Source organism: Carettochelys insculpta, chromosome 6, assembly GCF_033958435.1.
Source record: "Carettochelys insculpta isolate YL-2023 chromosome 6, ASM3395843v1, whole genome shotgun sequence".
NCBI classification, from domain to species: Eukaryota; Metazoa; Chordata; order Testudines; family Carettochelyidae; genus Carettochelys; species Carettochelys insculpta.
In genome coordinates this window covers 107,259,639-107,276,753 of record NC_134142.1, presented here as the reverse complement: position 1 = coordinate 107,276,753, position 17,115 = coordinate 107,259,639, and the positions used below count along the sequence as shown (strand labels likewise).

The 17,115-nt window shown below is 37.3% G+C and overlaps 1 protein-coding gene across 1 annotated transcript in view; it reads left to right on the top strand.

The window, feature by feature from the left end:
* UEVLD (UEV and lactate/malate dehyrogenase domains) overlaps positions 1–17,115 on the top strand; it is a 20,329-nt gene extending 3,214 nt beyond the window's left edge. The window contains exons 3-12 of the mRNA XM_074999051.1: positions 311–376; positions 3,048–3,211; positions 5,248–5,383; positions 6,555–6,679; positions 7,704–7,809; positions 9,260–9,430; positions 10,289–10,462; positions 12,148–12,235; positions 12,569–12,692; positions 14,228–17,115. Of these exons, the coding sequence (XP_074855152.1) occupies positions 311–376; positions 3,048–3,211; positions 5,248–5,383; positions 6,555–6,679; positions 7,704–7,809; positions 9,260–9,430; positions 10,289–10,462; positions 12,148–12,235; positions 12,569–12,692; positions 14,228–14,395 (1,322 nt within the window). The 3' untranslated portion in view covers positions 14,396–17,115. The remainder of the gene's footprint in view (positions 1–310; positions 377–3,047; positions 3,212–5,247; positions 5,384–6,554; positions 6,680–7,703; positions 7,810–9,259; positions 9,431–10,288; positions 10,463–12,147; positions 12,236–12,568; positions 12,693–14,227) is intronic.

The window sequence follows — 17,115 nt, the reverse complement described above, 5'->3', positions numbered from 1 at the left end:
AGCACACCTCACAGTTTGGGAAACCATGGCTTAGAGAGAACACTGAGTGATACCAAAGGAATAAAGAAATTAAATACCATTCTGTTTAAAAAAGAAGTGGGGAAGAAAATGACCTGTGTGTATTTAAGTACAAACAATAAATGAATGGTAAATATTTATATTTGCTGGTAAATACTCTTTTTTGGTATATGTCTTAAAGTCGGAATTAGTAGTTATTTAAAGTGGAAGGAAGCAGTATGGGAAATACTTAGATATTGGTATTTTTTCAAAAAAACCCTCGGACCAATAAAAATATTGTTCTCAATTTCAGCTTTCAAAGATGGATCCATTAAAGATCTCTTGAATTTTAGTGGCACTATTCCAGTGAAGTATCAGGGTAAGGTTAACAACTGATTTGATTGCATTTCCTAGATCAATGCCAAATATAATGGTGAGATATTGTGTACATTTAATGGTGTATCTTCTTGAGTAGTCACATAAGTCTTGGAAAAGGCTTTTAATTGACTACAGTCAAGAAAGCAGATATGTTTCTTTTGCCAAGATGGGTGGCCTGGACAGTCTCTGTGTGCCACACAAAAGTTGGATTAAGAGCTTTCTCTGGCTGATGTGGACAGGGATTAAAAAAAATCCATTTACTTTGGTCATCAGTATCTGGTGTCAAAGTTCTATCTCTTTCTTTTGTTTTTTCAAGGATAATCTCCACATATGAGCATAGTGTAAAATAATCCAGTACTGTCTTCCTGCAGCTGCTGATAGACAGTTCCAGTGTCTGTGATGCTGTTTGTAGGTGGTCAAATTGCAGCAGTAACTTAATCAGCGAAGCAGGGGTAGTCAATAGGCAGACCCCAGGCCAAATTTGGATTCCCAGATTCTTTTGAACATCTTTATTTACTTACTACCAGTATTCTATAATTTTTAATTTTTTTAACGGAGTCTGGGCTATAGCTTGACCAAAAATTTTGGGCCTTGACAAAAACAATTTATTATTCCAGTCTAGAGTTGTCTTAGTTTTCAGGTTTCACTGCTGCTATTTAGACTCCTTCAAACAGGACACTAAGAATCTGTTCAGTTGCACTTTTTGGGTAGGAAGAAGCTGTAAGGAAAAGCAGTGGCTAGCACTGGAGCCATTGTCTGTGGTAGTGGGAACAATTTGAACAAAGACTGGCAAAGGATAGAGTAGCAGAGATCTCTTCTCACTGTTGCAGTAGCCAGGAGGCCATGAAGTCAGAGGTGGGTAAATGGAGCATAAGAAGCTCTTCTCCTTATCAGCCAAAGGACTGGACTGCCATTTCACTTCTGAAAATATTTAAAGTTGATTAGCAGTTAAATTCTTTATACCAGTGTTTTATTCCTTTACATTTCTCAGGTTAAATTGCTCAGGGATGGCTTTAGTAGTGGGGATGGCAATGTGATCACCTTCAAACAGAATTATATTTATGTGAACCAAGACTCTTTCAGTTTGTCTGGAGTGTCTGTACTGGGGAGTTACAATCATTATAGTCCAAATTTGGGAGCAGTATAGGTGCCCTAAGCTTTATTTCACACTCTAGCTTGCAACATGCAAGCTCACCATGTAGACAAGCCCTTACATAGATTTGTTCTGAAATAACTACCTACACATTAGAAAACTGATTTAGTTAACTAGGTGCAAGGCTGTATAGATGAGCCCTTAATCCTTAGACTGGTGAGTATTGGGTAAAGTCTTCCTGTGATGTGCTTGGATATTCAATGTCCCCAGATAATTGGGACTCTTCCTTGAACATGTAGTCTTTGAAGTCTAGGCATAAAGCACTTAACAGATTCTCCTCATTAGTTCTTTGTTTCCAAGGTTATATAAACTCTAGGAAAGTAAATAGATTGCTCTAAGAAGCTCCTTTGATCTGAAAGTCAGACTTATTTGCTAGCAGAGCTCTTTAAAAGAAATGCTTTATAGTTGGCAAGATTTCAGTCTATGATACTTAATATAGCAAGGTTGATAGGGATAGTATAAATCAATGGCATAAATAATCAAAGCAAACCAAGTGCTGTATTTTAAGGAAAACAATACACAATCATGGTTTGATGATGGCAACAAAAATGATGAGGGCTGTGGAACAGCTGCCGTATGAGGAGAGATTAATAAGAGTGAGACTTGTCAGCTCAGAAGAGATAAGACTCCAGGGAGATATTATAGAGGTCTATAAAATCATGACTCCTGTGGAGAAAGTAAATAAAAGTTATTTACTTGCTCCCATAACACAAGAACTAGGAACAGAGAGGTAGCTGTGTTAGTCTGTACTCTAACAAAACAAAACAGCAGAAATGTAGCACTTTAAAGATTAACAAAATGCTTTATTCGTTGATGAGCTTTTGTGGGACAGACCCACTTCATCAGATCAATCTCATTTTCAATACAGACTGACATTTATAGGTACAGAGGACCAAAACACCCCTGCCCTGTCATCCCCCTGTGTTAGGTTTTTGTCACTTTTTTTTTTCGGTCCTCTGTACTTATGAATGTCAGTCTGTATTGGAAATATGATTGATCTGATGAAGTGGGTCTGTTCCACGAAAGCTCATCACCAAATAAATAATTGTGTTAGTCGTTAAAGTGCTACATTTCTACAAGAACTAGGAGTTACCAAATTAAATTAATAAGTAGCAAGTTTATAACAAACAAAAGGAAGTACTTCTTCAGGTAATGCAGAGTGCACCTGTGGAACTCCTTGCCTAGAGGAGGTTGTGAAGACCAGGACTTTAATAGTATTCCAAAAAGAACTAGATACATTCATGGAGGATAGATCCAACAATGGCTGTTAGCCAGGATGGGCAGGAATGGTGTCCCTAGCCTGTGTTTGTCAGAAACTGGGAATGGGTGATGGGATGGATCATTTGATGACTGCCTGTTCTGTTTATTGCCTCTGGGGCATGTGGCACTGGTCATTGTCAGAAGACAGGACGCTGGGCTAGATGGACCATTGGTCTGACCCACTATGGCTGTTTTTATGGTCTTCGGTATACTTTTGAAATGTTGCAGCCATAATTCTTTATTGTTTTCTGTCTAACAGGTAATTCCTATAACATACCAATTTGTTTGTGGATTTTGGATTCTCATCCTTTTGCTCCTCCCATTTGCTTTCTGAAGCCAACTGTAAACATGGAAATCTCTGTGGGAAAACATGTAGATGCACATGGCAGGATATACTTGCCCTATCTACAAAACTGGAGCCATGTAAGTTTAAAAAAACAGATTCCAGGACAAATAGGTTATATAATGTTCAAATTAACACTTTTTTTTTCTCTACTATGTGTGTTAAAATAAAATGTCAATGAATATGCAGAGAGAATCAGAAAGTTATCTTTCTTCAAGTGGTAGACTTCAGCCTGTCAGATATTACTACAAGGAAATAATTGTAAATTGAGGAATAAAGGGGATTAAACTTCTTTCTGTTAGAGAAAGGGATGAACCAGATACAGCTGTTTTGACACAGTTTTCTTTTAGTACTGTGAAAAATGTCCACTGACTGATAACCTGAGGTTTTATCAATCAAGTGCAGTTTTTCAGTGTAATTAGAGTAATTGAAGTAATAGTCTTATCTCTGGTATGGACTGCAAAATGAACATTGTATTTCCAGGGATAATTAGCATACAAAGTTCAAAAGCAATTTTAGTTGCCCCAGTGAATTTCTTTTGTGAAATGCAGTACATAGGTCACTTTAAAAATGAGTCTGTCAAGCCATAAAATAATTTAATGAAATCTTTTTTTTTTGGCTAACTTTTAAGATAAGTAAAACTAAGCTGTTGGGGTCTTTTAGGGAATGAGGTGGGTCATGCAGATGTGAGGAGTCATTATTCTTCTTAATGAGGAAATTTCCCAGGAATCTATGTCTGGTAACTACTGATTCATGCCCAGTCCTGATGTAGCTAAAATAATCATTGACCTCAATGAGAGCTTTTTCCAAATACAGACTGCAGGACCCAGGCTCTTATGTAGCTAGCCTCAATCTTCTCTGAGGAGTTATGTTTTTCTTCTAGTTGTGAATTAAACTGTATTTTTGCTATAGGCTTTTACTGGTATGGGTGTGAAGTTCTGTTGTTTGTGATGGTTAGGCTGTGCCAGCAGAAGTTCCTAGTGTAGGCACAGTTATGTAGAAAAAAATCTTCTAATGCTGTATCATATTTTGCTTGTGGGGTTAAGCTTTATTACTCTGGTACAAAGGGCTTTGGTGATATACTGTGCCCACGGTGGGAGCACTTTGCCTGTAGCATTATGCCTATACTACTAAAATGCTCCGATACAGACATAGTCTAAACCTGTATTTAGTAATATATGATACAGATTGAACCTCTCTAATCCAGCACCCTGAGGATCTGACTGGTGCTAGACAAGAGAAGTTGCTGGACGACAGGAGCTCAGTATTGTCTAGCAGCATTACCAACACTTCCACTGCTTACTGGGCTCTTAGAAGACATTAGGGGTAAATTAGAGCTAAATAACAGCACAGAACACTGAGAGCTAGAGCTGGTGGTTGTAAGCAAACTTTATGGACGGTGGCCATCTTGGCCACACCCCTGGTAAGCAGTCATCTGGCTAATTAAAATCATGCCAGATTATGAATGTTGCTGGTCAAGAGAATGCTGGATTAGAGAGCTCGAACCTGTTCTGTATGAGAGGCTTTTTATACCCAGTAATGCTTCAAACAGTCAATTGAGATGGCCTTTGCTACACAGTAGGGTTGCAACATTTACGAGGGTTTGGTATTCAGAACCCTTGCAAATGTTTACTTTTGAGAATACAGGGGAAGGCGGGGAGGGGCAGCCTCAGAGCCCCGCGGAAGCAGTGGTTGCTGGTGCTTCCCACCCTGGAACCCCGGGGATAGCAGTGGTGCTCCCCGCCCCAGAGCCTGCGAAGCAGCCTCTTGCAAATAATCGAATTTGCAAATGTTAAGTTCATGAATGTGGAGACCTTGCTGTATTTTGTTCAATCTCTAGATTTTCCACTTTTCTAATCTAGGCTCCCACCGTTGCACATTTCTGTTTGTATTAATAAGGTGTTAAAAATAAAATGGAAATTTACTAACTGGTGGTACTACTTTTTCTTGATTTTAAAAGTTGGTTTTGATGTGAAAGGTTTGTATTTATAGTTTGGCTACATTTATACAGTGACTATTGATACCTGTTAATAAATTACTGCAGTTGAGGGACATGCTGTTTTGTCAAGATAGAGAGTAAAGATTGTACCTTTTTCACTATATGTATGTGTTGCAGCCAAAGTCAATTATCACTGGATTAATCAAAGAAATGATTGAAAAATTTGAGGAGGAGCTACCTCTGTATTCAGTATCAACTTATGATGAAGCCAAGCAATTAGAACTGCTATCTTACATTGCAAAGATAACTGCAGGTGCGTATGTCTCAGTAGATCTAAATCAATATCAGTTTTATCTCTGACTTTAGCTATTTTTATTTTATCTTTTTGAGATGGCCAATAAATATTATGTATAGATTGTGTTTACATTTTCCTTGGGCTCATTATTTTTCCTTTACCTTAAATAATATACCCTTTCTGAGGGCTTAGATGATTTACTTATTCTCTTACAGATAATGAGGATGTTGTATGCATTATTTATAAAATGAAGCTCAGTATACATCATTCAGTATAGTGAGAACCATTATGTTACAAAGAGTATTGGGTTAACAGGTTGTAATTATGATAAATTATTTTGTGCAGTCTAAAAGGGTCTTTCAATCTTTTAAAAACACTTACTATTGAAGGATGTGGCACTGCATGTGGTAGAATCAAACAGATTATTATTATGTGTATCGTGACAGTACCAATAGTTGCCAACTGAGATTGTACCAGAGGGCTTACCTATGTGGAGTAGCTGTGTGGATTACAAAGGTGTGGTTTCTAAAACGTACTGAAGTGTTGCGGATTAATTGGTTTGTATCAAGCCCTCTTCGTGCTCACCAACATCTTTAATGTTAGTACTGTGCCAAACAGCGCTAACATTGAAAAGCATTAGGGAACCCTCGTGTACACCAACAGAGGTCTACATGGACCACTTAGTGTGCAACACTTGTGTTTTAGAAATCACCCCTAAGTAGTCCACATTGCTGTTTCATGTGTCCAAGGCTAGACGTTGTACAAACACCAACTGAGAGAGAGAGTTCTTGCCCCAAAAATGTTAATCTACACCAAATGGAAAAAGTGTAGGAGGGGGAAAGGAAGGTATACAAATATTAAATGAGCTGCCCAAGGTCACACTGCATGTCAGTGGCAGGGCAGAATGCAGAGCTTGGGGAGCATCATCAGGAGACAAAACACCTATTTTAATTTTTTCCTTGATGATGACAAACTTAATTTAAATATAAACTGTAAGAATATAACTGTGGGGGTGGGGGGAATTAATATACAATGGAAGCCCTGGAAAAAAAAAGTTTATTGGAGAAGATAAAGTAATTTAGTTGATCAGAACCAGGCATCTTTTACATACAGTACATGTGAATCCAGTGTCTTATAAAATCACCAGACGTCATTGATTTGTTTGTTTGTTTGTTTGTTTTAATTTCAGGTGAAACTGACAGTAATTCAAAGACCATGGTGGGTAGACAGAAAAAAGATGGAGGCTTTAACAAAGTTACTGTGATTGGTGCAGGAGATCTGGGCATTGCTTGTGTACTAGCAATTGCAGCAAAGGTACTTTTTTGTATTTAATAGAATAGCTATAATGATATTCAATCTAATTCTTAGTGTTTAAAACACAAAAACAGTGACTTAATTTTAAGTACTTTTCATAATTTGTGATGTTGCTTCTCTAGTTTATCTTTTTCCAATTTGAATACAGTAGGTTCTCACGATTTGCAAACTTAATGTTTGCAAATTCAATTATTGGTGAGCAGCCAAGTGGCCAGGGCTCCGGGCAGGAGTGCTGCCAGCCACTGTCGCTGCTTGCCCTGGGGTCCCCGGGCAGGAGCACCGTGAGCCGCTGCCGCCGCTTGCCCTGGGGCCCCAGGCAGGAGTGCTGCCAGCCGCTGCCGCCGCTTGCCCCAAGCAGGGGCACCACCAGCTGCTGCCACTGCTTCCTCCAGGGCCCCAGGCAGGAGCGCCATCAGCTTCCGCCACTTCCCTTGGTGGCCCAGGCACCCCCCATATTCTCAAAAAATCAACATTTGTGAGGGTTCTGAACATGGAACCCTCGCAAATGTTGAGACCCTACTGTACATTAAAAATGTAACCTTTACACGTTTCAAATTTAATCATTTTTTGTGGGGTCTGACAGTTCAGCTGTTAGTTATAAAACATTAATGGTGATCACAGATTCTTCAAAGTACATGAATTTGTACTTAGAGGTTATCATCAAGTTTGTGCCCTAGGGTATTGTTGAGTTCTCACAGAATAGGGTATTTCTCTCTGGCCTTCACATTTGAGAACAATAATCAGAGTTTTGGCCTTAACTTTGAATGTTGTTTGCAACCCTTCTAAGGTGGATTTTGCATATGTGGTTTAATATACTCTTTGTTAATGAAACTATCCACACAGATGTCCAATTTTCCATTTAACATTACACATTTATTGATGATTTGAGTGTGGGTTGTGGGCTTTTTAGTAACATACAATTAATGTCCTTTTTAAAGGTAGATGAAATCTCAGAAAAATCTTTTTCGTGTAATAACCTGTGTTTTATTTTGCTGCACAAGCTGAAATATATGTATTTGCACAGGGTGCTGCAGACCTGGTGGTTCTTTTAGACCACTCAGTAAGCTCCGCTAAAGGAGGAATAATGGACCTGGATATCTTTGCTCTGCCAAATGTACAAATCAGTAAAGGTAATATTTTTATATTGTAGTGGAGCATATTACTGTATGTTCTGTATTTATTTTGCTGTATATTTATATGTTGATTTACTTTGAGAGCTAGATCACTATAAAGAGTGGTAGAAACTTTCACTTCTGTGTCCTTAATTTTAAATTCATTCTGGGTCTGTGAACACCCGTTATCTTATAGCTTCTCACCCCCAGAAGTTGTGTCTGCAGGTTAAGGCTGTGGTACACTGGTAGCTTAGTCTAGGGAAGCTTGTACGGCTCCTGTCCGACACTCTGATCTGTACTGCTTTTGAAGGCTTAGATCTCTTGTACTATTGATCAGGGACTCTCTAGCTGCATTCAGCTCATTTGCTGGATATATTTTGTTGTGAGATACTACTTTTTTATTTTGGCTGTGCATGTTTCACTTCAAGCCATCAGAACAGATTCTTTGAAACAGTGTAAGTGTTCTTGATGCTGAACTTAGTTGCTTCTGTTCTTTTTGCCCTTCTGTGTGAAAGGAAAAAATGGGGATAAAGCTTTTCTCCAAGAATTCAAGATTATAAGGATGCAGGTGTTCAGATATTATAGTGACGGCCTCAGCAGAAATACTACTAGAAGGTTGGAAAAAGGAGAGTGTCTTTTTTAGAAATTCAAATAAATGTCAGGCAAAGGATGCTTAGTTTTACTTAATTTCTTGGGAGGGTGTAAAAAAAAAACGTAAAAAATGTAATATATGGTAAGAGATGCCCAGCTGTTAGATTAGGAGCATAGGAGTGCATATTCTTGGGTTCCAAGTTGTGTAGCAAACTGTATTATTTTGGGCAAATTGTGCCCTGTTTCCCAGGTTTTCATCTGTAGATGGGGATAACGTCAACCTCACATAGGTTCTGTGAATAGAAACAGAGAGGGAGCTGTGCTAGTCTATACACTATCAAAACAAAAAGCAGTCAAGTAGCACTTTAAAGACTAGCAAAATAATTTATTAGATGAGCTTTCGTGGGACAGAAGAAGTGGTCTGAAGAAGTGGGTCTGTCCCACAAAAGCTCACCTAATAAATTATTTTGCTACTCTTTAAAGTGCTACTTGACTGCTTTTTGTTTTGATAGGTTCTGTGCAGTGTGACTGCTCATAAGATACTTTGAGGTCCTTCTTTTAGAGGTTCTGTAGAAGGATCCAGATTGCCTTTATATAATAGGAAAAGCAGTTTCAAAGCAAAGGTCTGTGTGCACTTGCAACACAGTAGATCGGGGTTGATGATAGATAAGCATATCCTGGTATAACTCCCTAGTTATATACTACAGTAGGAAAAACTTAGTTCTTGTTGAAGGACAAAGTAGTGGTATATTGAATTGAATCTGTATGATTTGGGTTTAGTATGGGTAATTTAAAATAACTTTGTGACAAGTTTATCTTGACATATCTGTCATTTGATAAAATATGACTTAAAAACACATTTTTTTTTGTTTATTAGATTTTTCTGCTTCTGCTGATTCAAAAGTGGTGGTGCTCACTATTAATTCTCTGGGTAATGCTCAGTCGTATCTTGATGTCATACAGAGCAATGTGGATCTATTTAGAGGAATCATCCCAGCAGTAGCACATTATAGTCAAAATAGTGTGCTGCTTGTTGCGTCTCATCCAGGTTGGTTGGTATTTTACATGCATTTGATTGTTTGTCCCTGGATCTTATTTGTTTCTGATCTATTTAAAGAATACCTTATTTCCTGGTATACTCTACTGACCAAGGAGCCAGCATTCCCAAATTTTAATCTTACTTATGAGATGGATTCCCCTTATCTGTGTGTTTGTCTCTGGGAAGAGACTACTGGTAAGATGTTGTCTAAGTCATAGTTTACATAAAGGGAAAAAATATTTTTTTTAATATCAAGTCTTCTTGCATATGTTTTGTTTGGAATTTAATTTAAACCACATTTTATCTGAAATCTTGTGATATGTCCATCCACTATAGTCAGAGCACCTGGGAAATGTTTTTAGTGATAAGATCTTTCTTTCTTTCTTTCTCTACACTGTAATGACTTAAACACACAATGTGATCAAAACTTCTGGTGACTAGCACTCTGTTATCAGTAAATACTTTCGTGTTGTTTGGAAACACATTCACAATACTATCATAATTCCATGATCTTGTGTCAGAACACAAAAGAAGGAAGGAAGAGATTGTTGTAATATATTAGAATAATTGGAAAGAAACCCTTCACTGCATTCAAAAGAGGGAAGAAGAACTACATTTTTGCTGTGGGGTACGCCGTGGGTTTTTTTGGAGGGGAGAGAAATTAGTTTTCTGAATATTTTACTGGAGCTGTCATGTTTATTTTCAAAGCCTGACTCATTTTAGAAGTGAGTAAATTGTTAATTTTGTCTTGTATGGTTATATTTAGAGTTATAAAATCCTCCTATTCTTGTTTCTTGAGTGTTAATTATAATTTGTTTTGAATTTTGGGAGTAATGCTGTGTGTTTTCAACACTTTCCCATGTTCAGTGGAAATAATGACATACGTATCATGGAAGCTGAGTGCATTTCCTAAAAGCAGAATTATTGGAATTGGTTGTAACCTAGACACTGAGAGATTCCAATATATCATCACAAACTTGTTGAAAGTACAGACCATAGGAAAAGAGGCTTGGATTATCGGTGAACAAGGGGAAGACAAAGGTAAATTGATACATGATTATGATTTAAGGACATATGTTCAATGTTCTGGCAGTGTACATACTAATTTGAGTATAAAGGTAATGTAATTGATCATGAATGGTGTTATAGATTATCATGGTTTATTTTGAAAGAGTTTGAACTGCTCTAGAGAGGGGAAAAAGACACATCCTATGGAGACAGCAACGAAGGGTCCTGTGGCACCTTACAGACTAACACAAAAGTTTTGAGCAAGAGCTTTCGTGAGCACAGACTCACTTCATCAGATGCTGGACCAGCATCTGATGAAGTGAGTCTGTGCTCACGAAAGCTCATGCTCAAAACTTTTCTGTTAGTCTATAAGGTGCCACAGGACCCTTCGTTGATGTTACAGATCCAGACTAACACGGCTACCCCTCCGATACTTGATATCCTATGGAGAGTATATTACAGTGTTTACAGGGTGTTGCCCAAGGTTTTAGAGCAGGATGGGAGCAAACAGATGTTCTTTGTCCACACATGGGGAGAAATGCACAAAGTATAGCTTTGATTGTTTATTTGGTATAACACTAAATAACATTCAACATACTTAATGCAGGAGAGGGAGGACATTTTCAGGGAAGGGAATGCATGGGGGTAAAATTATGTGGAACACTGTTGGTACTTCAAGAATATCATGTTTTTAGACGTGCTGGCTCTCCAGCTCATATGGGAGTTCACAGCAGTTGTGTTTGCTCAGCACCTTTGCATACTGTTTATAAATTGCTTCCCAACATGCCCAGCAGAGTCAAGAATGTAGGTGTGAAGTTTGGAATCTAGAGGAAGATAGAATTGGGTTGAGTGCTCTTATAGAAGAGTATCCAGTTCTGTTTTTTAGTATCGGAGAGGTAGCTGTGTTAGTGTGTATCTTCAAGAACAACAAGAAGTCCTATGACATCTTCTAGACTAACAGATATTTTGGAGCATAAGCTTTCGTGGGCAAAGACCCGCTTCATCAGATGCATGAGTTGGGGGTGGGTTCCAGACGGGTATTTAAAGAGTGGGGTCCCAGTAAAAGGGAGAGCCACAGCTGGCAAGGTCTGTTCAGCAAGGTGGAAATAGCCCATTATCAGTAGTATGTATCAAAAGAGGAAAAAACAAACCAGATCAGACGGGGGTGTAGCCCATTGTCAGAGTCTAATGGGGAGATATTAACATCCAGGGCAGAGAAGCTGCTTTTGTAAGGGGCCAGCCACTCCCAGTCTCACCATGCAAGACACTGCATTTAGCCATAGTGAGTGGAAATCCATCAACCTCATGAAAAACAACAACTTCTGTTAAACCCTTATGTGGAGCCTTTTTTTTTTTTTTTTTTTTTTTTTGAAAAACAGTTTCTCTAGCCCTGTTCTGCCATAGAATGTATAACTAGAGCTCTGTATGGATACAAAATTGGTACCCATATCTACAGTAATGATCTTCAGATACCCTTGGAAATAAAGCCGATAGCTGCACATTTACAGAGTTCTAGATACAGAATGTGTATCTGCAACAATGAGCCACAGATATCCGCAGATTTGCAGGGTTCTGTTTATAACCTCAGAAGGATACCAGCTGAGCTCAGAAATTGTACTAGCCTACATTTCAGAAAATGCATTTAAAATGTTATCATTCCAGTATAACAATGGCAATTTGTTAATGTTAATGACAAATAAGTTTGTTTTTTAATTTAGTGGCTGCATGGAGCGGTTCTAATTTGGTATCATGTCATCAAACTGAAGGAGCGGTGAATCGTAACTCTCAGGAGAAGCTGGCTAACAGGTAACTCTGTTACAAGAGTGGGAGATATATATATATATATATATATATATATATATATATATATATATATATATATGCTAATCTGAAGAGTTCAGAGTCTCTGAAAATCTGATTTTCTTTACTACCATGAGCAAGTGTTTGCATGGAAGAATTAAAAAGTATGATCTCTGTAGAACTGGGGGAAATAAAGCATTGTTTTAGAAAGCAATTGCTAGAGCAGACAGCACAATTCATCTAGTATGCAGTGCTTTTTGGCACTCATGGAATACTGCGTGTTGAACAAAACATGGGGAACTGAAGAAATTGCAAAAACCATATTTTTCTGTTATGTAGAGCCATGGAAGTTCTTAAGGGAAAAGGTCAAAAGTCGTGGTCTGTTGGACTGTCAATAGCTGATCTGATTGAAAGTATACTGGAAAATAAAAGAAAGGTTCATTCTGTATCAATTCTGGCAAAGGTAAATATTAATTTCATATATTTTTCTATTTTGTCTTTAATCCTATTACTCATGCTAATTGTAGCCATATATAGAACTTAATCCTGACCAACCATTCTGCAGACACACAAGTTTAGTTACTTTCTTTCTACAACAGCACCCATCTTTCAGGATGCATCTGAAAAGGAGCAAAAATCAATTATTGCTCTCTGTATGGGACTTTCAAAATATAGCAGTTGAGAGCTGCAACATGTGCACATTGCTGGAATCCAGCTCATTATTGATCACATTATTAACTATTAACACAGTTAGTTTTGGCAAAATAATAAGCAGATATGTCCTGTTTCAAAGTCATTGATTTGAGTGCAAATCTCCCCAAGGACTGAACATCAACTCCATTTACAAAAGTCTGATCTAGATTTTTCTCACTACCATGTTTGTTAAATCAGGGGCAAACTTTTATAATGTCTCACTTTGTGATCATAGAAGAAAAGATATGCTTATATTTGACGAACAGTATCTCAGACTAGATTACAATTAAACTTCAATAAAGACTTCATTAAAGCAAGGTGTTTATGTTAGGAAACATTATGGAAACATTTTTCTCTAATAACTTTGCTTTCTGAGATCTGAATTTTCTGTGTGGATGACTGATCCATTTTGTGCTTGAGATTATAAAGACTCATCTGTGTTTCATTATGTGCATAACCTTAATTTCTCCCTTTCATCGTGGCTACATCTACATGAGAGGCTTTTCCCAGCAAAACTGGGGTTTTTGTCAAGAAAAACCACAGAGCATCTACACGCAAAATGCGCTTTGTTGACAGTTTGTTGACAAAACCCGGTACATCCAGCGGCAGCGTTATACCTCTCCCTGATCAGGTATAATGCCTCTCTTGACAGTGTTCTTTCGACGAAATAGCTGCGTAGATGCTCTGTGGCCCTTTCATCAACAGACAGGTCTTCCGGTTCACCGGACAGCCTGGTTTGCAGAGCTTCTGGTCAGCCGTTCTGTTGAGAGTGGGCTACTCTCTTCTGACAGACTGGATTGCTCTTTCAATCTGCTTTTATGTGTAGACACAATTTGACGACAACCAGTTTTGCTGGGAAATCCCTTCAAACAGTGACTTTGGTCAACAGAGGCTTCTCATGTAGACGTAGCCCTCGTCAACATTTTAGCACTGGTTATGTGAAATAGGTGGTCATATATGGAAATGACTATAGTGTCTGAGGTGAACATAAATTGTTCAAGATTTGAACAAAAATCTAATTTTATTTTAAACAAGACCTATAAAATTACAACTAATTTTAGCTGTAGACTGTTGTTGTTATCCTATTACTAAGCTTTTTTTAAAACGTACTGTGGAATATTTATAAGTGATGGGAACTAAACTGTTTTTCAACCAAAAAAACATGTCTTGTGATTGATAAGCCTTGTTTACATTTAAATTTGTTAACTTACATCATTTTATGTTGTGTAGTGGGCATAGGGAATGGAAGCTATTGAATTTAGAGTTGTTTTTATATATGTTCTTTTTGTTTCTTCACTATTTCAGGGTTATTGCAATATAAACAGTGAAGTATTTTTAAGTATGCCATGTATTCTTGGAACCAATGGAGTGACTGAAATTATCAAACCACTGAAGGAGGATGAATTGGTGGTGAAGAAACTGCAAAGCAGTGCAGCATCAATTCATGACATTCAACAGCAACTGAAACTTTAAGCAGAATGAAATCATGCTATATCTGCTCATGGTGATGCTAGGTTTGTCAAGGAAAATGCTTACCTGGTAGCTATAAGTTTCTGCAAACAGGAGAATTATCACTTCTTTTCACAAGTGCCTCACTTATTCAAAGCATTGGTTAAGCTATGTAACAAAGACCACATTAGGCTGTAGTTTTTGTAAGTCGAAATGAAGAGAATAATGTATGATACTTTGGTTAAAATTTTAACAGAATTTGCCTGCGTTCTTGTTGCTAATGTATGCACCGTCTAAGCCTGATTTTCATGTTCACCATGTTTCCATTGTATCCTCTGCTGGGGGCAAAGAGATTGTAAAGCTGATTTAAGTCTCTCTGGAAATGTCTCTAGTGGAGATAGAATGTTGGGTGGTGTAGAGCCAACACAGAGAAGCAGCTTGTTACCTCCTTAGTAACCTTAGGCAGAGGGGATGCCTAGAACACCATTGCACTTTGATTATTCAGTGCAGTAAAGGTATTGACTATCGTGATCTTCATGCGTTGTATACATGATAACAGTAGAACACTTTATGGTGGTCATTTAATTGAAATTGACCTTAGCACACTGCTAGAAAAAAATGGAAAATATTTTTAATACACTTTTTGAGTTTGAGCTTTTGGGCATTGCATATGAATTTAGTTGTCTGAGCTCCTTTTCCTAGAATTTGCTCTAATTGTTTTGTATGTTTTACAAACACTTGAGTTGCTTATATGCTATATGTTTGAGAAACAACTTTTTTTTGTTTTAAACACTAGAGGTACTCCAGCAAGTACAGCATTGGTACAGATGCTGTACACAATGGTGAAGTGTTTGTGGGGAGTGGGAATAAAGGATGTGACAGGTTAGTAATATAGATGTGAACAAGGATTGTGAGTGTAATTAATTCATGGAAATATAAGTCCTGTTCAGAGCCCATTGATGTCAGTGAACTTTGGAACAGGTTCATAAGGATAAAATAATGAGGAAAGGCAACTGACTCTGAGCAGAGAGATACCTGTGACTGATGAGGTTGAAGAATGTATAGAAAAAGCAGGCTACTTGTACCAATGTTCATTTTTTTGTATTTTAATCACAAGTGGTTTTATCAACTTCCTAAATTGTTCATTGTGTTACACTCCTGAAAGAAAAGTAATATATTCATCTTGTGAGTAAACATCTGTATTAAATTTAATATTAATGATACCAAATACAGTAAAGGAGAAAATGTGGACCCAAGTCTTAAAAGTGCTGATATGTATTTTTAAAAATACCACTGAAGTTTCATTTTGGTAAAAACTCAATATACTGAATGAGTTGGACTGATGTTACACTTGCTTGTGCCTTACAGCTATACTTCACAGAGGGCCCTGTCTTGAAGAAGTTTTATACCCTTAACAAACTTTGGGCCTGAAATGTATCATTTACAAGTCCGTTTTCGATTGTGTTCTATGAGGGCAAGATGTAACACATAGTCTTCAGTGGGAGTTGTGATATGCTGAGTGATATTAGAATTGAGACCAAAAATAGGAAAACTGCATTTCTTTTGAATTTTTAAAATGTTTTAATAGGTGGTGATTTATAAATAGTGATTATGATGGAACAAAAGAGCTGGTTCAAACAAAAATTGAGCTGAACTTGTTTTCTTTTTAGCTTCTTATGAAATCTTTCTGAGAGAGCCATAACTAAGGAAAAGTGTTGTGCATTTAAAATTGTTTAAAAAGGGGTATACTTAGCTAGAATCACTCTTTGTTTACCTTAATGTTGTATCATGTTTTGTTAAAAGCTGAATCCCTTTTATAATTGGCAGCTTTTAGGATAAATTCTACTTACCATTCATTAATTCAAAAATCTGAGCTAATTTTAAATATATTACATGCTATTTTTCTAAAGTTTTTGTTTTTTATTTAAAATAAGGGAGTCGAGCTTTAAAACTATACTGCATGGCACTTTACATTATTGTGGAAAGGAAATTGTCTCAAGTCACTCTTAGACCAACAGCACTAAAAGGCATTTTATGGCACTTTAATTTTTTTTTTTTTTTACTGATTTTGAAGAACAAGAGTATGTTTTAGATTTACAAAGTACTTGGAAACCACGGCCTCCTATTGTGGGTGTCTAAAATGAGGATTTTAGTGGGCCAGACATTTCTAAGATACTAAAGAGCTGGTATATTGCTGCAAAACTCTTCAGGGTGATCTCCAGGCTCAGATATTCTGAATTCTTGTAATTTGTACATTCCACTGTTTTGCTGTGATGCTGTTTTTAAGTATGGTTCTTGTGCCTTGAGGGCCCCGTGAAGTATTGAGTTTTTGTAACCTATATATTGTACCTTTGTTCGATTTAAATCATGGTTCTCATACCTTGTGGTTCTTAAGTTCTAATATTTTTTGTTATGCCTTTAAATGAATTACTTATGCAAAGACGGTTCTTGGAAAAGTTAACCAGAAATTCACTAGACAATACCAGGACCCTAATAGTGATCATGTGCTGTCCAAGGTACCATACCAAAGGATCTCAAGTAAAGAAACATATCAGGTGCCAAGATAATAATAGATGCTCATTAATACTAAGTTATGGTAAGTATGCTCTTGTGTTAAAATGTCATTTGTAACTACCCTTGTAATGAATGGGAGAAATGGCTTGTTGCTTATATTATGGGTGTCAGCAACAAGCTTAGTCCTCACACTGTTCTGAAGTGATAGTAATAAAGGCTGCAGAACTCGA